Source organism: Molothrus ater, chromosome 21, assembly GCF_012460135.2.
Source record: "Molothrus ater isolate BHLD 08-10-18 breed brown headed cowbird chromosome 21, BPBGC_Mater_1.1, whole genome shotgun sequence".
In the NCBI taxonomy this organism is placed as follows: Eukaryota; Metazoa; Chordata; class Aves; order Passeriformes; family Icteridae; genus Molothrus; species Molothrus ater.
Window position 1 is genome coordinate 7,142,470 of NC_050498.2, and position 21,765 is coordinate 7,164,234.

A 21,765-nucleotide genomic window follows, 5' to 3' on the forward strand; every position below is an offset into this window, starting at 1 on the left:
CGAGCAGCTCCCCCCACCCAGCCTGGCATTGTCCATTTGGGAATTTGGGGACGTGGGGCTTGCAAGGGGCCATCCCTGCATCTTCCACTTCAAGGTGGCCTCACAAATGCCCCATCCTCCTGTGGTCACCAGGATTACCCTTTCCCATTGTTGTGGGGACCCTGAACTGGGAGCTCCCCACTGCAAACTGGCTCCCAGTTGCTGGACAGTGGTGTTGGACAGGGCGGGTGGCAGCCCGTGGGGAGGGGGACCAGGAGGGACATCTGGGGGACATAGGGACATCTGGGAGTGGGGGTCACCCTACACAGGCACCCTCAGGTGAGGTACAGGGTACACGTGGTGTAGGGAGGCTGTGTCCCCCAGTTAGGTGTCCCCAAAGGACACGCTCCCCTGGCCATCTGTGTGCCCTGGAGGGATGTAACCCCCAGCTGTGTCCCCCCAAGGGCCCGTCCTGGCCACGTGTGTCCCCAAGAGGGCTGTGTCCCCTCATTGCACATGACCCTGGGTCACATTTGTCCCCTCACCACGCGTGTCCCCAAACGGCTCCACCCCCTGACCATGAGTGTCACCTGCCTGTGCATGACCCTGGTCATTTGTGTCCCCCAGCCCTGTCTGTCCCCACAGGGCCGCATCCTGCAGCCGGTGCTGTGCCATCGTGCCGGGCTGTTTGTGCCAGGCCAGGCTGGCATTCCTGGAACTCGGCTGGGGGGAGGTGATAATGACAATCCCCTGCCGTGTGCTCCGGGTCCCGATAAGCAGCAGCCTCGGGCTATCAGGGACCCTGCCCTGCCACACAAGGTGTCCCTGGACCCTCTGTCACCTCTGGGTGACAGCATGGACCACACTGCCCCTGGCCTGGGCAGACCCTGGCAGGAGGGGGCACAGGGTCCAGCCCTGGTCTGAGCCTGTCCCAGGCCATGAGGCTGTGGGGACTTGGGGGCTGCAAGGGACCTCCTGGTTTGGTCCCTTTTGTGACCCAGAGGAGTCCTGGAGCCTGCAGTGTTCCCCAAACTGTGGCACAAGCACCCCAGTGTGCAGAGCAGTGACACAGGCAGTGTCCCTGAGTCCCCAAGCGCTGCCAGCTCCAGGTGAGTTCCAGGGATTGTCCCCATGGGATTGTCTCCATGCTGGTGCTGCCTGCCAGCCCTGCTGCCTGCTCAGCACCCAAGGGCAGCCCTGCCCCTGTGGCCTTATACCCCACAGTGGCAGAGGGGGCCTGAGTGTCCCCACAGCTGGTGTGGGACCCCCCAGATGCCACAGAGACCCCCGAGTGCCACAGCCCTCCCAGCAGCCATGCTGCCCCAGGACAGCGTGGCTGGCCCCAGATAAGGAGGCACTGGGAGCTGCAGAGCTGTCCCCACCCTGTCTATCTGCAGGGCCATCCTGCAGGACACAGAGGACAGGGCCTGTTGTCCTGCTCTGGGTTTAGGGGGACACGGAGGGTCTGCAGGGCACAAAGAAACCATTTTCCCCAAGGAGGACAGTGCAGCAAAGCCCCCCATGCTGGCTGTCACTGGTCCTGCTTGCAGGGTGACCCTGAGCAGGACAGGTACCCCCAGACCCACCCCTGCTGTCCCCCAGGGCAGGGAAGGGCGTGTGGGGCTGGGACGGGGCTCTGGTGGCAGGGCAGGGGGACGTGAGCTGCTGCCACCAGCCTGGCTGCTGTGACACTGCGCCTTCAGCACCTGTCACTCTTTGGGGTGCCCCTGCAGAGGTCACCCCCTGGGTCACACGGGCCATGCATGGGGCTCTCTCCTGGCTCCACACTCATCCCTGGGGGAGCATGACAAGGGCTGGGACGGTGACCACGGGGAAGCCACCAGCTCCCAGGAGCCTTGGAGGAGCAGCCTGAGCTGGAACCTCACCTCCTGCACTCCTTGTCCCCCATCCCCGCGGGAGCACCCCCGGACCAGCAGCTCCCGGCCAGCCCAAGCCACGCAGGGCAGCCGGGGCGGGACAGACAGACAGAGCCCAGCAGGAGGTGACAAGGGTTTATTCAAGGGTTTATTATCTCACGGCAGCGGGGTGGCGGCACATGCAGATAGGGCCCGGCCCGGCCCGGCACGCCTGCCCGCCGCCCTCGGGCCAGCGCAGGCCGGGGGCTGATAACGGCACGGAGGGCACGGGGGGGCCCCGCAGCACCCGCCGAGGGTCACCCTGGCAAAGGACACCGCTGGGAGGGACCTGCAGCCGCCCCGTGGCACGGGGTGGGGGCACCGAGCTGGGGGTGCAGGACCCCCAGAGCCCCGCTGCCAGCAGTGCCAGGCTGACTGCACACACTGAGCTGTGCCAGCCACGCTGAACACGGGCACTGGGACAGGCTCTGGGGAGGGCATGGGCCAGCACAGGGCTCTGGGGCACACACGGGGACAATCTCCTTCACATTGTCACAAGGCAGCAAAGCCACTGGCCTAAGAGGCAGGGGGAGGGAGGGAGGCAGCCGTACAGGCTGTGCTGGGGGAGCCTGTCCCCACCTCAGTGTCCTGCTGGTCCCACAGCCACCTCTGACCACCACTCTGCTTGAGTAGTTGTGGGGTTGGGAAGTGTCACAGCACCTGGGAACAGCAGGCACAGTGGCTTCACTGCCCTCTGAGGGGATGGGTGCCTTTGGCACAGCACTACTTTTTGGTACTCATGGTGGTGAGATCTCACCAGGGCTGAACTGGGCTCCCTCTCTCCCCTGGAGCTCTCCCTGCTTCAGATCCTGTGAGGAAAATTCCCCAAGCATGGGAGAGGGCAGCACCCACTGCTAGTGCTGGATTGTCACCTTTTGTGGGGGGTTGAGTGCCACCCATGCAGCCTGGGCAGGGCTGTTGGCACTGTGGGGGCCCTGGGGGTGAGACACAGGGACAGGGAGAGCCACAGGGACAGCTGTGGGCAGAGGACAGGGCCCAGGAGGGTCACTGAGACAGGGCAAGGAGCCCAGGGGAGGGAGGTCCTGGTTCTCTTCCTAAAACTCCCCATCCCAAGCCTCTGCTCCAAGTCCCAGGTGCTCACCCCAGGGCAGAGAACAGCAAGGCACAGGGACTGCAACACCAGACAAGCTGCCAGTCATAACTGGGGACAGGATTGGCCTGAGACAACACAAAGTTAATTAGAAAATAAATCCTCTCTCAGCTTTGGAATAAAAGAGCAGCAGACAGGACATGCATCTTTCTGGCCCTACAAAATAAGGCACCAGTTACAAACGAAACTTGGATTGTCTTTGATATAAAAGGAATTCCCATGTGTTGAAGGCAGTTGATGTCTGAGTGCATAACAGGGAGTGATCTTCACTACCTTTGGGTTGGCCAACCTCATTCCTTGGCCTCGGTGGCTTTTTGGAACAGAGGAAGCTGCAGGAGGGGAAGAGAGAAGCTGTTAGGGCTGCAGGAGGGGGAGGCAGGGCACTGCCTGCACTCCGTGGTGGTCAGGGCTGGGGAAGGAGAGGCTCCCTGGGAGGCTGAAAGCTTCCAGGCAAGTCCCTGTGCCCAGCTCACCTTTGTGAGATCCACACCAGTGATGGCACGCACGGAGTTGGGGATCTCAGCCAGGAGACGGTTCACATCAGACATGGTGCTGCCTTTCTCTCCACTGAGAATAACAATCTCATCCACTTTGGAGAGGGGAGCAGACACTTTGGCAGCGATCTGGGGAAGCAGGGAGAGCACAGAGTCAAGGAACTGCTCAGCAGCTCACTGGGAAAGGTCCCTACAGGGCCTTGCTGTGCCCCCAGGAGACCTGGCCCAGTCTGGGAGCCCCCCCAGCCCACCTGGAGCAGGGGAAAGCTGCCCCCTCCTCACCTCAGGCAGTGCATCCAGCACCAGAGCCAGCTGGGCAGCTTCTCCATACTTCTGGAGCGCTTCTGCTTTCAGCTTCAGCCCCTCAGCCTCGGCCATCCCGACGGCCTCGATCACAAAAGCCTCGGCCTCTCCGATCTTGCGGATCTTTTCTGCCTCCGCCTGAGCCAGGAGGATTTGCTTCACCCTGGCAAGGGAAACGCAGCCCTGCAGCAGCCTGGATCCCTGCAGAGAGCCCAGGAGCTGGGGCTCAGGGCAGCGCTGTGCTCCTCCAGCCCGGCCCAGGGCAGGGCTCACTCACTTCTCGCCCTCGGCGATCTGCTGGATGCGATAGGCCTCGGCCTCGGCCGGCTGCTTCACGGTGGCCGTCAGCTCCTTCTCCATCCTCACCACCTCCTTCTCCTCCACCTCAATCTGCTTCTTGCGCTCCACCACCTCGATCTCAATCTCCTCCTGACGGATCTTCTGCTGCTCCCGGGCGCTCTGGAGCTCGTAGGCCAGCTGGGCCTCTGCAGTCTGCACACGGGGGAGAGGAGAAGAGGGGTCAGGGCCATGAACTCGGGTACACACACATAAGGACCTCAAAACCAGACATGACTCCTGCTATTGAACCTTTTCCCAGTGCTGACATCCCAATCCTCAGTGCTGCTCTTCCCACAGCACTTAAGCCCATATCAACTCCAGGTTCAACCCTCCCCATCCTTTCCTGTTCTCCAAGTCCCACTGAATTGCTGCAAACAGGAGAGGAATCTGCTGCAAGCTCACAGTGACACACAGACCTGGGTTTTCCGCCCCAGCTCTCCTAACAGATGTAGGAGGAGGAAGCTGACAAGTCCCAGAGCTACCAACACCACCACAGACCATCCAGGGAACAGCAGTGGGCTGTGGGATACTCTCACCTTAATGTTGACTTCCTCAGTGAAGGCAGCTTTCTGCAACTCAAAAGCCCGTTTGGAATCTGCTATTTTGGTATCTGCCATGAACTTGACATCCAGCATTTCCTTCTTGCACTCTGCCTCCTGCAGAGAGGGAACAGAGAGCAGAGCTCCAGGGCATGCAGTTGGAGCAGAAAAGGCTGCTCCAGGGAAGCCCAGCATGTCTCCAGACTCACCCGAATGCCAGCATCCCGCTCGGCTTCTGCCACTCCAATGTCTGCATCCCTTTGGACAGCTGCAATCTGAGTCTTCCCCAGGGAGCTCAGGTAATCCACTTTATCATAGACATCCTGGGGAGGGGAGATAAGTCATAACCACTTCAAATGAGTGACTCCATCTTGCTCCCTTTCCCATTGAAGCTCAGTGTGGTCAGGCCAGGGTCAGAACACATCACGTCAGCTGCTTCAAACAAACAGGCAGGGCAGGGAGAAGGAGGCCATCCTGACATCTTCCCTCACTCCCAGGAGGCTGGGTTATCAGCCAGCTCTCTCCACGAGCTTGTTTACAGAGGCAGCTACCCCGGTGCTCTTGGCCCAGCTGCCTGGATACAGGACATGCTGTGGCGGCTGTCATGGAAACCCCCGGAGGGCTGGGACAGGCTGTCAGCCTGAGCCTTCCAGCTGCAGCAGGGGGGTCATGGCCAGGCTCTCCTGCTGCTCCTACAGCTCTGCCTAGAGCAGTGCCCAACATCTGGGCGTACCTTGATGGTGAAACTCAGGATCTCGATCCCCATGCGACCCACGTCGGGAGCTGCCACCTCCCGCACCAGCTTGGCAAACTGGTCCCTGTCCTGGTAGATCTGCTCCACTGTCAGGGTACCTGAAGAGGGGAGGAAGGTGAAGCACTTTATTTGGAACAGGTAACACACAAAAATGTGGGTCTGAGCTCAGCAACATCCTGGTTGTCCCTAATCTTGTCAGGACTGGGCTCAAGGGCGTAATCCTCTGCCACAGCAGGGGCAGCAACATCTCAGTCTCACAAGTGCAACCACCACCCACATGTGCTACCTGTGGCCCTTGGGGACTCAGACATCTCTCACTGCAGGCACCGAAAACTCATTTATCACAAGGCCCAGCCACGCAGAGGGAGCTGCTGGAGGGGAGATGCCACCTCTGCAGGCAGCACAGGATAGTCGCATGTGGCTGTGTGGTGGCAGTGATACTGCTGGGACCAGCCAGCTGAGAGGAGACAAAGCCACTCGAGGTGCCTGCAAGGGATGAGCCCTCCATACCTAGGATGGAGCGCAGGTGTCCCTCCAGAGTCTGCAGGACCACGTTCTTCACATCCTGCACGTTCTTCCCCAAGAACTGCTCACAGGCCACAGCCAGGAGCTCCTTCTCAGTCATTATCTTCACCTAGAGACAGGAGACAGAAGCAGAGGGACTGAAGGTGCCTGTCCAGGAGGTGCAGGCACCCAGCAGCAGCAGCAGCAGCAGCAGAAGCAGCAGTACCACCACCAGGCTGCCAGGCCCCCATGCTACTGATGCTCCAAGGGACCCACTGCTGAGCTGTCCCCAGGCTGAGCTGTCCCCACCTGAGCCAGGCCACTGGACCAGCCCCCGCTCTCTGTGCCACCACAAATACCAAACCCTGACAGCAGATCAGTGTGGAGCTGCTCAGCAGTGGGGACAGAGCCTGGCCCTACCAGACCCAACTCACAGAAACCCTACAAAAAGCCCTGAAACAGCAGTTCAGCCACTGCACCAACACCAGTCAGAAGAAAGCTGGATATTAACCACCTCTGGCCAAAACCCATTTTGTTACCTTCTTCTTCCTCCTCTTTCACTAGAATTAATTCTTCTGACCCCAAAAAGACAGAGAATGAGAAAGAATGTGACATGCCCAAGGAGCAGCTTGGGAACAGGGGTTCCATTCAGTGTTCCCTGGAAGGAGGGCTGGGACAATAAGGCCACTGGTTTGTCCTGCCTGTAGCTGGGAGCTCCCAGGCATCCTTTGCAATGACCCCAATGTGCCATGGTCAGGACCTGGCTGTTCTGCTCAGCATGGTCAGTCTGGTGACAGTCCCCCCAGAGCTGGGACACAGCCACCCCAGCAATGTTTTCACCTCCCTTACTCCAGAGCCAGGGCTAAAAGTGCACTCATTCCAGCCAAGCCAGGGTCTTAGGATGGCCCTGCTCGTCGCAGGGCTGTTTTTCAAAGGCAAAGTGAATTACAAATCTCTGTGGGGTGTGTTAGGCAGTGGAGCTCTGTGCCTACAGCACCCAGCTATCAGGGGTGCAATTCACCAAGACAACAGCTCCTGGTGGCCATGTCCAGTCTGAGGGCTCAGGGCAAAGGCTGGGCACAGGGACATTCTGAGAGGGAGCAGGTCCAGAGCAGTCACACAGCTTTCTGGATCCTACAGCACCCTCTCATGGACACAGCTGGGCTGGGCAGTGCCTCCTGTCCCACAAGGAGCTGGTGGCACTCTGAGTCCCGCCCTAAGGGCCGTGGCTGGACCTGGTTCTGAGATTTCCAAAGCACAGATGCTGTACAGGGGCCCTCTGAGGGTCCCAGTGCACACTATGGAGGGATTCACAGGCTACAGACCTCATCCTGATACCCTCTAGCACTTTCAGCTGCAAAAGCAACACAGCTCTTTCTTGAGAGTCTTGTCTGACAGCCCACACACACAAAATCATCCCTCCAGAGCCCAACAGCAGCACCTGGCCCAGACAGTGCCAGAGAGCAGGACAGCTGGGACTGACTGTCACCTTCTAAAGGGACAGGAGGTGGGCCATGCTAGACAGAGTGAGCTGGCCAAAACTCACGTGCCACAACCCTGCCCCTTGTAATGTTTAGAAACACCAACCCAGGCTGAGACTGTTTCCTACTGCTGCTTCCCAGACTGGGTGTCCCAGTCAAAATGTCAAACAGCCTCAGGCAAGCGTGGCAATCCTCTTCTGCATTGTCCCCAAAGCCTCTTGGGATCATTTCAGGGCCAATTCCACAGTGGTTTTTCTTGTCCCTACAACCCAGGCCAGCAGTGTGCTCTTCCCACACAAGGGGGAGTTGGGAGAGCTGCTCTGGAGCTGCACCCAGGAGTGTGAGCCCTGCATGAGGCTCCTCTCACAGCAAACAGGAGATTTCTGCAAGTATCAAAAGCAATTAGACTCAGCAGCGACATTTATGGTGAGCATCTGCCAGCAATTCCACCTCTCCAAACAATCCCCACCCTCGGGAGCTGCGGGGAGGACAGAGCACAGGGCAGGATGTTCATTAGGAGAATCCCTGTGGTACTTGGGAGCAAGGAATGATTCAGCCTCTGGATAAAGCCAGCCAGCCTCCACTGCTGAGCTCTGGCCAGCCCACGGGAGCCTGGCTCTGCATGGAATACAGATCCCAACCTCCAAAGCAAAGACTGCACAAAAGAAAGCAGAGTTGAGCAATTTGTGCTCAGCGTGTTTTGCAGGGTTTCAGGCAGGGCACTGCGACACTCAAATGTCACTGCCACCAGAGGGAGAGCCCATGGCTGGCAGGGGATCAGAGAGCCTCCATCCAGCAATCCCCTGTGCAGGATCGATGCCACCACACCCTGCTCCAGCCAGCTGCACTCGCAGTGACGGGTGAGCACAGAGAATCCAATTAGCTGGAGGCTCAGGAAAATGCTGCACAAGGATATAGAGCCCAGCATGGCCTAAGGGAGCAGCATCCCAGCACATCCCAGCACCCAGCCAACATGGGAAGGAGGCTACTGGTGAGCACTCATTACATCCCTCCTCAAGAAAAGAACAGCATCCTTATGCACATTAAGCACTTCTATCATTGCAGCAAACACTTTAAAAGCTGTTTCTCTAGGAATAATTTGTTTGGGTTTTTTTCCCTTTTTTTTTTTTCCTCAAGCCCTTAACAGAAAAACATTTGCCTCAAAAAGTGCTTCTGCAGAATTAAGGTAATCTCTGTCATGCACATCCCCAACAGCCTTGAGGCTGCTTTCTGTGTGGCAATTCCTTGGATCACAGCTTTAAAATTAACTGTCAATGGAAAAAATGAACAGTGAGAAGAGAGAATAACATGAATGAGATGAACTGGGGTCTGCATTTTTAAATCAAGGCACCTGGTGATCCAGTCCTCTTCTACCAGACCATTTTGCAGGAAGGATTTCCCAAAACTAGGACAAAAGGGAATGCTGGCTTCAAAGAAACACCAAATACAGATGGAAAAGCCGACAGATTTAGGAAAAGAGTGTGAAGGGAGACATGGGTGCACACATTTTTGACAACCATGCAAAGACCACTGGGGTTATGTGACACCTTAGCGGCTAAATGGATATCAAGGACTGGAAACTAAGTGAAAGATGAATATAAAGTACTGGAAAATAGAAATCAAGGGTGCTGGGTCCATGAGGGATTTTCACTCAACAGCTCCCCTTGGCTCCAGAGCTCCCCACAGGGAATGTGGCAGCCACTTGTCCTGTGACAACACACCTGGACACAGAGTGAGCACAGCCCTGCGTGCACTGAGAGCCGCTCTTGGTTTGTACACCCAATTGCAGAATGAGCTGTCAGGAGTAATTTTCAATCACAGCATCCAGCTGCCTATTGGAGGAGCCAAATTCCCTCAAAAACTAACATTTCCCTCCCAGCATCCTCCCCAGGGCAGGACCTGGCCCCAAGGACAGACTGTACCAGGACAGCAGGCCTCAGACTCCAAGAAGTGCAGGGTTTTGGTGTGCTGCCACAAGCAGCAAAAGCAGGTTCTTACATTTGAAAAAAGCTGTAGAGAATAAAAATTCAATTCCAGCCAAAAATTTTACACGCCAGTTTTAGTGCCTGGAGGGAGTAAATTCTTTTTTTCAAGCTTTAACTCACCATGAAGAATTACAAGGCCCATGTGCTAACAATAACAATCCAAAGGAATATAATGCTCAATACCATCTCAGGAAGTTATGGGTCAGTCCTGTGGGGTCACACACAGCTCCAAGGGCACCACAGCACATCAGCATTCTACAAACACATCAAGTCCACCCCCACACACCTCATTTGCCACGTGGACAAATGAGACACCAGAAAAAAATTATTCTGGGAAGAGAAGAGAAGTCACAACCCCCTTCACCACATGGAACATGCTGGAGCGTGTTTGTACCAACAAGGACAATGTGATTTGGTACAAAGGTTTATTCCAGAGCAGCTGGCTTCTCTCCCTGGACAACAGCAACCTCTTCAGAGGGAAAACCAGAGGTAAGTTAGAGACATGCATTCCTGAAATGATGTTTTGGAGTTACTGTACCTGTGCCACACCTGTGACAGTTATAGCTACCCCCTCCGCCGTCTCTACGTCCTCACACCTGGGCTGTAACGTCATTATCTCTAGGGAAATCCTGCCAAAAAACGTAAAATGTTTGCACGTTTCCAGGTTACACACACTCAGCTCTTCCCTTTGCATCTCCTGCCCCGGGCTACCTGCTGCACTCATCACAGGTAATGCAAGGCAGGCACAGAATGCAGCCAAGGGACCACATCTGTGACTGGAGACAGACGGGGCATTGTGGCCAAGAAATAGATTTTCAGATAATGCTTTAAGGTAATTTATCAGCAAAGGCTGGAATCCAGACTGGAAATTATCCTGTGGCCCTTTCCCTCCTGCTGAGTTAGTGAGGAGCCAGAAGCTGCAGCACTGAGAGCCCAAAGGGCCCTCTGTCAGAGGCTCATTGTGCCATGCTGCCCAATGCCATGGCAGCACAGGGTGGTGTCACTGGTTTGAAAGCACAGCACAGAACTGGGATGCTCCCACCCACCTCACATGAGTGCTGGTGCTTGGCAGAACCTGACACTGATGCTGAAGAAACCCTGGGTTAGCCCTACCACACCTACCCCCTGACCTGGTTCACCTCTCCCTCTATTTTTCCAGTGTCCCGTGACCCAAAGATGGAAATGAGTCTCCAGCTCTTTATGGCTGCACCTGTAGAGCATCAGGCAGCCAGGAACAGATCCTGCAGCTCCAGAGCTGTCTCTGCCACCCCAGGTGGGCTCAAGGTACTTTGGTCAGTCCCAGCAATCTACAGACAGGTCACCATTTGGTAAACAAGGGACATCTTGGGCTGTGGCAGGTTCCAGGAAGCCAAGCCTGGCTCCTGTATCAGCCATAACGAGCCAGAAAGACGTTGGGAGTCGGGACAGGGAGCCACGGGGCAGGGAGTTTGTGTCAGTGAACATCAGGTCAAACATCTGAACCATGAAGGGGCTGCCCTGGGCTGCTGTGTGCATGCTGAGTTGCTCCAGGATTGCCTGGAAGTGCTGAAACCTATCCTGCAAGTTCTGCCTGCCTTGGCCACTGTCCTAATTAAACTGGCACGCAAACTGGGAGCTGATCAAACACATCCCACTGTCCAGGACATCACAGGCATTTTTTGCCATGTGTTCACAGCTTTAATCAGATACTGCAGGATTTCAACCTTCTGAAGGCCTAATCTAGACTTGGAATTTAATTTCCAAACTGTGCTGCTTCTTAGGTTCTGTTCACAGGGGTATTTAGTCATTACTGGTTCATAATGCCAGTCCTGTGTGCTGCAACTCACCTGAGGTCTCTGTGCTGTATTTTCAAAGGTGACAACATCCAAAATGGGCAGTGTCTCCATGTGGAGGAAGAAGGGCTGAGTGGGAATCCATAGCCAACACTGCAGAGCCAGGCACAGTTGCAATTTTGAAATGGCACAAAATCTGCCTTCCCACCTGTCCCAAATCCTGTAGAGAATCCAATCTGGCCTGCTTGTGCCTCCACACAAAAGTGTGCCTCCAGATGCCCTTCTGCTCTCCCCCAAGCCTCCAGTGGAGACAGTGCTGGCAAGGAAAGGGTTACAGCAGGAGCAAATGTTAGGTACAGCAATGCTGGATTTGGAATTTGCCAGGAATGTACCTGTCTGCATTACCTATGAGCTGTGGAGTGCCACAGAGCAAGTGCTGGAGAAGGGGAAGGAGAGGAGAGTACGGAGATTTCAGCTGTCCCATTAGAAAATCATTAAATTTTATTTTATCCTGCTGCTGCTGCTGCTGCTCAAAACTAAATAAACAGTTAGACAGTGTGTTAGGAAGCTGGAGGATTATTACCTGTGCAACCCCTGTTACGTACAGGGGGACCCCCTCCGACGTCTCAACATTCTCGCAGCGACAGAGGATGGTCAAAACCTCCAAAGACACTCTGAGCAGGGAGGAGTAAGGGTAGGACAGCAAATACACAGAGCAGTTACCACAGAGTAAGACACTCCTTGCAAAGGACAGACGAGACTTTCAGGTTTCAGCTTTTCCCTGGTCAGTTTGCCTTTCTCCCACTGCCTGCTCCCAGGGCTCCATAATCAGCTTCCCTGGTCATGGGTGGGAGTTTCCAGCATCCAGCAGTTCCTTTTAGTGAGGATAAACAGGCTGGGGGCTCGTCCCCACCCTGCACACAAAACTGTGCCATCCTGGTGTCAGCTGGAGTTCTCTGTTGAAGTAATGCTTGCAAACAGAAAAATTCCTTTTGGTAATAATTTAGATGCTTCTATGTCAGTATTTAAGAGAGGACAGATAAATGAAAACACCAGGGATCTGGCTACCCACCCCTGGCTAAGGCATTGAGGAGAGAAGTTGCTTCCAAGTGCTGTCCTGGGAAGCTGAATTAGCACCATTTGGCTTCCCCAAAGGCATATTAGACCACACTGTCTCTCTCACTGCTTTTACTTCTGACCCCTAAACAGGGACAGCATTTTTTCCCCTTGTTTTTCCCCAGTGCTCAAGGTTGCAGCAGGAGAAGTGCCCAGCACCCTGCCAGTTCTAACTGTTCCTTTTGTTCCCAGGTTAATGCTACCTGGCGGGATGCCGCTGACAGCAACACAATTGCTCCTGTCTCTCTTGCTTGCAGCACTGGCAGTTCCAGAAAAAATGTCCTAATTTCAGAGAAGGAAATCTGTCTCACTCTTCATGTTAATGCAGCGGGCTCCATCTGGGGCACAGCTTAAGGCATGCAAGAAAGGAGAATTAAGCCCCACATCCCACGGCACGAACTGGTATGGATTTGAAAGCAGAAGGTTTGTTTGGATGCTGGAATTCCTGTCAAGAGCCTCATTTGCTAAATAATGCCCAGACCTCTATCATGTAACAGCTCGTTCCTGGCAATCCAGTTCTTGGCCCTGGATTCAGCCTATCCTTAACTTAATAAATCAGCCTCCCAAATGTGTCTGATCTTCTGTACTGGGCAGGTCAAGGTCCTGCACTGCTTCTCAGAAGAAGAGGAGAAGCAGGAACTATTTGTTCAATTAACAGTTTTCCCAACAAGCTGTCTCACAAAAATTTGGGAATTAAGCTTGTCTGGCTCAAATGCAGCCCTCAAACACTGAGCCCACAAGCTGGCCTTTTCCTTCCTCTCCCACCTCCCATCATGTGCAGAGTGAGGGCAGCCACATGCTCACTTTGCTGGTGAGGTACAGGGAAAAGAGGCTGGAAGAGGCTGTAAGGGTTAACTACAACCTCTGGCCATCACTCAGTGTAAAACTCAAAAGTCACGTCTTTATCCTTTTCCCTGTTATTTTTTTACACAGATGGAGGAAACCTGTATCAGTGAACATGAGGGATGTTTTGGGAGGGAGCATTCCTACACATCCTAGACACAAAGAGCTGTATTAGCAGGACAGCAGCACTACCACAGCATGTCAGCTCAGAGACCAGACTGTAAGCAGCAGCAAGCAAAATCCACAACTGAGGAAAGGGAGAGATAGGAAATCCCGTGGTTTTAAATGGGAACAGTCTGCTCCCAAGGTGACAGCAGTCAGCAGATCTTTACAAAGAGAGACTTGAGGAGCAGAGGGGGGCACTGGTGCACTGCAGGCCATGAACTGGTTTGTTACTGGGTGAGGGGTTGGGCCATACTGGGCAGAGCTGGCTCCTCTTGTGGACACAGAGGCTGTTTGAAAAGCACTCCAGCTGAAAGCATGTGATTTCTTTTTTTGTGTGTGTCTTTTGCACTGTGGCACCCAGCTGTCCCCATGCCAACAGCCAGCAAAGAACTCCTGATCCTCATCCCTGGTTTCATACACAGTGCCTGATACAGTGCTCCTAAAAATACTGCTGACAGCCCCACTGGGATGATTTTGCCAAATTCCCACTCCAAAAGCCCACAAATAACAGGGCTCTCCTTACCTTTGGGTGTCAGTAATGCACCACCAAGCCCAGGCCCAGCCTCCATACACATATTGCTTCTCATCAGAGCCACAGCAGCCACCTGCAGCACAGCAGAGAGCACAGAGACATCAGGATTACACACATGCACATGCTCTTGGACAGGGAATAACTTACAGGCAGAGGAGATCCTCCTCTTCCTCCTCTCCATGGGCTTCACATGCCAGTTTTCACAAGGCAACCTTTTTTGGAATTGTCTTATAAAGTTGGAAAATAGTATTTGTAAAATTCACTATGACCAACAGTAACACACAGAAAGGGGCTGTATGCCAAACCAGGGCTTTATTTTTTCAGCCCTTTTAGCAACCAGAATCAATATCAGTATCTTCAACTGTGATGCTAATTGCTTTGGAAAGCCACATAAGAAATCCACCTCGTTTCCCTCACACCATCCTTAAATTCCCACAGAAGCTCTCAAATCAGCATTAGAAGACAGAAGAACCTTTGAGCTCCCAAAAAACACCTCCTCATTCTGGCTTGTGCAAGTAGCACAGTATCTGATGCTTTGATGGTCCATCTCAGAGCTGGATGTGCCCGAGGTTCAGGCAGCCTCCAGAACTCTTCTGACACAGTTAAGATGTGATCCTAGTGAAGCCAGAAGATGCTGCCTGGATTTTCATATCTTTGATTTAAAGAACACGACCCCTGCTGCCTTTCAAGAGAGCACCCTGCCAGTGATCAGATTCATGGCTGGGAAGGGAGGAACTCTGCAGTTCCCTGGCTCGGACCAGGGCTGGGAGCTGCTGACTCTCAGGCAGATGGAGCCAGAATTCCCTCTCTCAGCTGCTCTCCATAATCACTCTTACTACAGCAGTGCCCGAGGGCCTCAGCAAGGCGAGTGCTGTGCAAACAGAGCAACAGCCAGCCCCAGCCCTGCGGGATAGATCTCTGCAGGCAAGACAGAGCCAGCACAGAGGAAGAGCAGGAATGCAGAAAACAGAGTGGCTCTGGGAGCTTTGGGTAGTGGGAAGGGAAAGGGACAAGGATGAAGCCAGCAGTCCTTTCAAGAGGAATGACCAGTATTGTTTGCATAGGTCAAAATGAAGAGTAGAAGCAGCACACATCCTGGCCAGCATGCCTGCAGGGCCCTCCAACTGCAGGAGGGGACTCTGTCCTCCTTGTTCTCCTCCTCTTCTTGCTCCTCCTCTTGCTCCATTCCCTGTCATTTAGCCATCTTCTGCCTACTTCCAAACACTGTCTGCTTCCAGACACTGGCCACACACTGCCTGCTTCGCTGGCTTCCATGCAGTGTTTGACAAACCAGCAGATCTGCCCCATCTACAATTCTTCACCCCTGCATTTCAGTAAGAATTAAACACAAACGGGAAAAATTCTTTACACACTTTTTCAGATCTCCTGTGCTGCACAGGCTAGAGGAATATTCTCCTGTCACCTCTGAGCCAGCCTTTGGATAGCTTTTTCCTGTAGCTGGAAGGGGATTTCAGCCAGGCAAGCGTTACAGAAGCTGATGATACAACATCCTGCAGTAACCACAATGCCTTTAACATTTCTTGGAGGGCGTCAGCCCGGTTAGCTCAGCCTTTCAGCCAGGCCCTTGTTTTCCAAGAACAGGAAGGGAGGTGTTCCTGGCACTCAGGAAAAGCAGCACCACATGGAAAGGTATTTTATTTCCCAGGGTCTATGTGGTCGTTACCAAACCTCTGTTAATTTTTTCTTAATAATATCCTGAGAAAGCTCTGCACCCTAAACCCACCATTGCTACAGGAAAGTGCCTCTCCACACAGATGTTCCTCTTCTTCCGTAGGAAATGCAAGGAAATACCTTATTTAGTATCACACACAAAATGAGCTCCACATTTGCTTCCTGGTGCTACACAACACAGCTGCAGAGCACGGTCTGCTGAGCTAGATTATATGTCAAAAATTGTTCAAAGCCTAAAAAAACCAGGGAAAACGAACACATTAAGGAGGAGTGGGATGCCAGCCAGCTGCTTTCACGCATGCTGGACGTCTGAGCGCAGCAGAGCTCCGTCCTGGCAAGGCTGAGGAGCTGAGGGCTCATTTTCCATGGCAGTCCTGCCGCCTCTTTCTCAATTCTCAGGCAGCAAGTGAAAAAGGAACCAACAAAGCAAAAACCTTTGCAAGGCTAAAGAATAAACCCTCTTGCACAATGAGATTTGGCAGAGAAATTGCCTTTCCCAGCTATAATACGCCCACTGTTCCAGCAGACTGGGTCTCACAGTGGCTTCCACAAACATCCACGGAGCCTCTTCCGGGGCAGTGTGCAGGGCCACAAATGGAGGATTCATAGCCAGGGAGCTGCCAGCCAGCTTGGCCTCTTCCCAATGAAGGGCTCCCATGTTCAAGCAAGAATTCCCAGAGCCAGGAGAAAGCACGTTGTCTGTTTGTTTGGGGTTTTTTTAATTTATTATGAAATAAGATTAATCGCTTGGGGGTTGGTAGATAAAAGGAGCTCTCAGCAGATGCAGGAAGTGAGCAAGGAAGAACATGAGCCTCAACAGTTTTGGGGACACAAGGCTCAAAACATCAAAGCTGGGATGATCTGAACAAGCTCAGTGTTGTTTGCTCTCCCAGGTAACTCGGGCACTGAGTTACCTCTCTGGCAGGAAGTGGTGAGCTTTCCAAAATCAGGTCATGGTAAACAGGCTGCTGAGTGCAGACAGACCAGGAAAAAGTTCGTAATTGAAAACAGTTACTGACAAAAGATAATGCACAGATAGAGGAAGGCAAAAGCATACATAAAGAAAATCACATCTGAGAGCAGGGCCCAGACTAAAGTCGGTGTCTGGTTCTTAGGCCTCGCTGTGTGTATAAATTAGGATTTGTTCACATGCAGAAATGGTACAAGATTAACAAAAATTAATTTTAAAAGATGCAGGGTTCTGAGTTGAATCCATAAAAGCCTCTGATGGTCACTGCACTAGATGAAAGCAGATTATACTGGCTATCTTGTTCTGGATGTGGTTTATATGAAAATGACTTAATGAGTAACAATGCTATGGAGTGAGTTTAAAAACACATTTAATAACTCATCTCATAAACAGCAACTCAGAGAAAACAAACAACAATGAAGCTACACAACAAAATCACTGAGAAACTACCCCAAAATTCCTTCTGGAAACCAAAAGGAAAGGTCTGAGGCTATTGTCCACCTCCACCTAACAGGCTTTCCAAAGAGTAGTTTACAAGTCCTGGAGATTTAACAAGCACATGACAAGGGAAACCTTGAGCCCAACCACGCTCAAAAAGGTGAAGAAGCAGCTCCTGAGAAGGAAAGATCCCAGATGAGTGGGGTAAGGGCCCTTCTGAGCACTCATGACTTGAGACCAGCTGCAATGCTGCACTCTCAGCAACCCCTGAGCATCACAAGGAGTGAGAAACCAACTGTGGGGAAAGCATTTGCCTTGCCAAAATGACAATCCTAAATCTGCAGGAGCACTCAGTTAAACCTGGCAGGTGACCACCAGTGCCACTGCAAGTTTCCTGCATGGCTTGCCTGGTGTAAGAGGTGGAGCACCCCAACCACAACCCTGGAAAAGTTTGAACGGAATGAACTGTATGAACACAGGGCAAAAAAAAACCTCCTGAGACCCAGCTGAAGCTGCCTGCTCCTTCCCACAAGCTCCTATTTCTTTCGAGGCTGAAGAACTGGAATTACACCATCAGTGTGAGGGTTCAGGTGGCTCTTGCTGCCCTCCACATCTTTCCACAGGACATCCTTGTTCCATTTATGTTCCTGGACCTTCTCGTTCCATTTTCATGCAATAGACTCTTCTCACCTAAATGTAACTTCTACATTTCTCCTTCCAGAACTGCAAAGGGTTTTGTTCAGCCCATTGGGGCCAATCTCCAGAGTTTGTTTTGATCCTGATCCAGCTCTTCAAAGCTCTCAAACCCATTCCCAGCTCAGCCTGCAAATTCAATAAGCACATTCTCGATTCCATTATCCAAACCAAAACAAGGAACTTACTTGATAAATTCAGCTGAACAGTGAGCTACTGTCAAGTTTCCTGGCAATGGTCTTCCAGGAAGTTTCATATTTATTTCATACTATATGAGAAACCAGTTCCTTCTCTCACTGTGGACTGTAGGTCTCTTGCAGGAAGGGCTTCAAGAACCTCAAGAAATCCTTATTTCAGGTTTTCAACTTAGAAAAGTAACATGAAAATAGCACGTGAGCAGTTCTTGAAGGGGTAAGAGGGATGCAGGAACAGGATGGAAGAGCATAGAGCAGTCCTGGAAGGGTTACACACCCCTGACTGCTGGCATGCAGCAGGAAATGTCTACACAAGACTAGAATTAACTGCTAGCTCTTCTTCGACAGACATCAAGGAGCCCCAAAGGGTGTTGCACCAAACTAAAATTTGAGAAACTGGGCTGGAGCATATTTCTCAAGCTGATTTCTGCTCACCTGAGGAGGAATCAGATTAGCTGAACATGGCAAATACCTCTACTTGTCTTCTTGTAGGTGTTACAAGCAACATACTTGCCTCAGGAGTCTCCTAGGAGATAAAGTTGGGTTGGCTGGGTTGCACTCCCCTGGTTTTTTCCTCCTTTCACTCCCTAAAATTCTGCTGAAGTAGCAGTTTCTTCTGACACAGGAACAGGGAGGGCTGTGCCCACTTCCCCCATCACGTATTTCCAGGTGTTCCCCTCAGAGCTCCTCTGCTGCAGCCCTTGCCAGCCAGAAGGGAAATGCTTCAACTGTAGAGACTTAGGCAACACTGTTTGGTAACTGTTAGATGAACATGGCAACTATAAATACAGATTTCCTTATTGTGACACCGTGGAAACATTATAGTGCTGTATTTAAAATCAGCAGATGGACCTTAGCCACAAAAGCTGCATTTAATGAGATTGTAACCCAAACCCAATATTTCACAGCCTATTTGGCTGGTGGGAACATTCAGATATGGGGATGAACAGGTACTCTGTGTACCTCCCTGAAAACTCCACCAGCCCCAGTTACGCTCAGTGATGTGCCAGGCTCCTGCCAAAGCCTCCTCAGACCTTGCACCAAGGGATTCTCCCAGAAAAGTCAGACCCACAGTCTGGGGAGACTCAAGGCTCTTCCTTACAAATCCTGTGCTCCACAGCTCACTGATGGATCGATCAGCAGTGCAGTTTCTTAGAAGGAGCTCGGTGCTGCTCAGCAGGGGAAGGACAGCAGTGCCAGCAGAGTGCTGAGCTGTGCCTGGGATGCAGCTTCCCAAATAAGGATACAAAGCTCCACGTTCCCAAGGCACAGCTGGCTGCTTCTGGAGCACTGGAGGAACTTGAGTGTCTCACAAGAAAGTGAAAAGAAAGAACAACCCTCCTCAGAAAAACCCACATGCCAGGGGAGGCCCAGGACTAAAGACCAAGGGGCACAGGCTGAGTAAAGAAAATAAAGAAAACTCTCCCACCAAGTGAAGTCTTTCAAATAACTACCACATGACAATTCAAGACTGCATGCCAAAAGCCTGCCTCTAATAATATTTGGTTTATTTAAATTAATTTAACTAAAACTTATTTAATATTATTTTGGCTTATTGATAATTATTATTAGTTTCTCTTCCCCTTCCCCTCTCTCCCTAAATCCAGCTTAGTATCACACAAATTAATGCTCTCCCACGAGGTCCTCCCTGCTTTTCCCAGAAGGAACATGGCTCAAGTTCCTGGAATTTCAAAGGCTTGTAGCTACAACCTCTCACTAATGCACACAGGCACAGAGGAGCTGCAGGGCCCTGCAGAGCCCTCAGGATTCAGCAAGTATCAGCAGACTGCGTTGGGCAGCAGCTGAGGAAAACCAGCCTGGTGGCAGCTCCAAACCCCATCCCAGCTGGCAGAACCCAGGGTGATCTCTGCTCCCTTCCCAAAACGCAGCTGCACTTCGGGGAATGTCCTGGGCTGGCTGCTCCTGGCTGTGGAAAAGCACCACGCCTGGAGCTGCAAGCAGATGCCACAAATTCCTGCTGGCTCGTCCTGGAAGCTGTAAACTCCAGAGCTGAACAGAAGCAAACCCAAGCTTTGAGACTAAAGGGCATCCCAGCACACCTGGAGCACAGCTTGCCATGAATGTGGCATTTCACCAAGCAGTGCCAGTTTTGACAGGGTTCCCTTTGGAGGGTAAGCACAGCATCAGCTTTCGATCCCACTGGGAACTGCAGACCAGAACTGCAAGGAATACTGCTGCCCTGGGCAGCTGCTGGGTGGGGTTTGTAACTCCTTAGAAGCCACCAGCAGAGTGGGCATATTTGTTTCCAGAACTGCAGCCTGTTCCTGGCATCTCCTCAGGAATTCCCGTAACAGGTCTGTCATCCAAGAGAGATGAACTGATAACAGATCAGCCACAGCCTGCTGGAGGCTTTGGCTCCAAAACCACAATAACACAGTTGCAAGCGTGGCAGAGCTGTGACTGGAGGCACATCCTTGATGTTCACATGCATTTTCTACCGGCGCTCATTACCTTGCAGCTGGCCTCAGTCTGCCACAGAGGGAAGCTCCCAGCCCTCGCATCACCTAACAATAATTAATCCACCTACAATCATGAATTAATAATAATCCTGTCTGCACAAAGCCTGGTCCATGCCAAAGTGCAGCCTGAAGCTTCAGGAGCAGATACAGGTTGAAGCAGCTACAGGTTGAATCAGACATGGGGGATTTCACTGCTGGTTTGTTTAACCCCAACCTCAGTCACCTCAGTCAGCTGCTGGTGACATTCCACACGTCCAGTGGGCATCACCTGCATCCAGTGCCAGCACCACTGAGAGTCCAGGTGATGTTCTGGTGAGGAAGCTGCAGCAGGATGTGATAGATGAAGATGGGCACTGCAGGGACATGCCTGCAGTGCCCTGCCCCAGGAACAGAACAGTTTTCTGGCAATGCCAGCCAAAGCCTGTTTGAGCTCTGCTGGTGCCAGTGCCTGACATCACCTGGAATCAGCAGCTCCTGCTGAGGCCGCACCTTGCCCGCTGCTCTGCGCTGCTGGGACCCCACCCCGGAGCCTCAGCTCCATTACAGCATCTCCCACCTCCCCCCTGTCTATTCCCAAATCACTCAGGGCCCCCCTATGACAGGGATCCCTCCTGGAATCCCTCGGAGTCCTAGTACCCCTCAATTCCCCCCTCCTTGCACACCCCATCACAGAGACCCCCCCGCCAACTCCCACAGGGTCTCTCCATGACAGTGTCCCCACCGACAGGGACCCCTGAGAGTCCCCTCACAGCCAGGACCCTCCCGTGCGGCTCCATCACAGAGACACCCCTCCAGTTCCCCCCAGTGATCGAGACCCCTCAAATCGCTGAGAGCTCCCACTCAGCCACGACCCCCAAAGTCCCCTCGCAGCACACCGCATTACAGACCCCCTCAATCCCTCAGGATCCTCCCATGGCAGGAACCACTCAAACCCCTGACAGTCTCCTCACAGCCAAGACCCCCAACCCCCTGAGGGTGCCCTCCATGTCACCCCGCAGCCCCTCCGTCTCGGCCGTACCTGACACCACCAGCGCCTCGTTGGGCCCCACCGTGTGGCAGTTCCCCATGACGGCCCCGCCGCCGGCCGCCCCCACAAGCCCCCGCGCCTCGCACGGTGGGGGCGCGGCCCCGCGGGCGCCGCCATCTTGGGGAGGTCGGTGCCACACCCCGGGGCCGGGGCCGGGCCGGGCGCGCCGCCATGTTGGGAGCCGCGTGAGCGGGGGTAACATGGGGGGCGGGCGCATGCGCGGCGTGCAAGGAAGGGACGTGAGTGTGCAAGGGACTGAGTGTGACACTGCGTGGGTGTGCAAGGGATGGGGGTGTGACACTGCGTGGGTGTGTGTGACACTGTGTGGGTGTGCAGGGGATGTGTGTGTGTGTGTGTGTGTGACATTGCATGGGTGTGCAAGGCATGGTATGTTCCCTGCAGTGTGCGTGCAGAGCTGAGTGTGTTGCTCTGCACACC

General features: G+C 53.2%; 1 protein-coding gene across 6 annotated transcripts; it reads right to left on the reverse strand.

Annotated features, from left to right (window-relative positions):
* Window positions 1-1,977: 1,977 nt before the first annotated feature.
* On the reverse strand, window positions 1,978-21,503 carry FLOT2 (flotillin 2). Of its 6 annotated transcripts, XM_054517033.1 has the most exons (12): window positions 21,319-21,503; window positions 13,825-13,906; window positions 11,783-11,851; window positions 9,944-10,034; window positions 5,946-6,069; window positions 5,415-5,533; window positions 4,891-5,004; window positions 4,679-4,798; window positions 4,081-4,295; window positions 3,783-3,966; window positions 3,480-3,629; window positions 1,978-3,335 (listed from the first exon to the last, which is right to left on the reverse strand). In XM_054517033.1, exons 1-12 carry the CDS (start codon window positions 21,365-21,367, stop codon window positions 3,297-3,299), a joined length of 1,356 nt encoding a protein of 451 aa, XP_054373008.1. In that variant the 5' UTR covers window positions 21,368-21,503; the 3' UTR covers window positions 1,978-3,296. The 6 variants fall into 6 exon arrangements, with proteins under 6 accessions (XP_054373008.1, XP_036251123.1, XP_036251122.1 ...); XM_036395230.2 differs by lacking the exon at window positions 9,944-10,034 and having other exon boundaries at window positions 11,761-11,851; XM_036395229.2 differs by lacking the exon at window positions 11,783-11,851 and having other exon boundaries at window positions 21,319-21,489.
* Window positions 21,504-21,765: the final 262 nt, after the last annotated feature.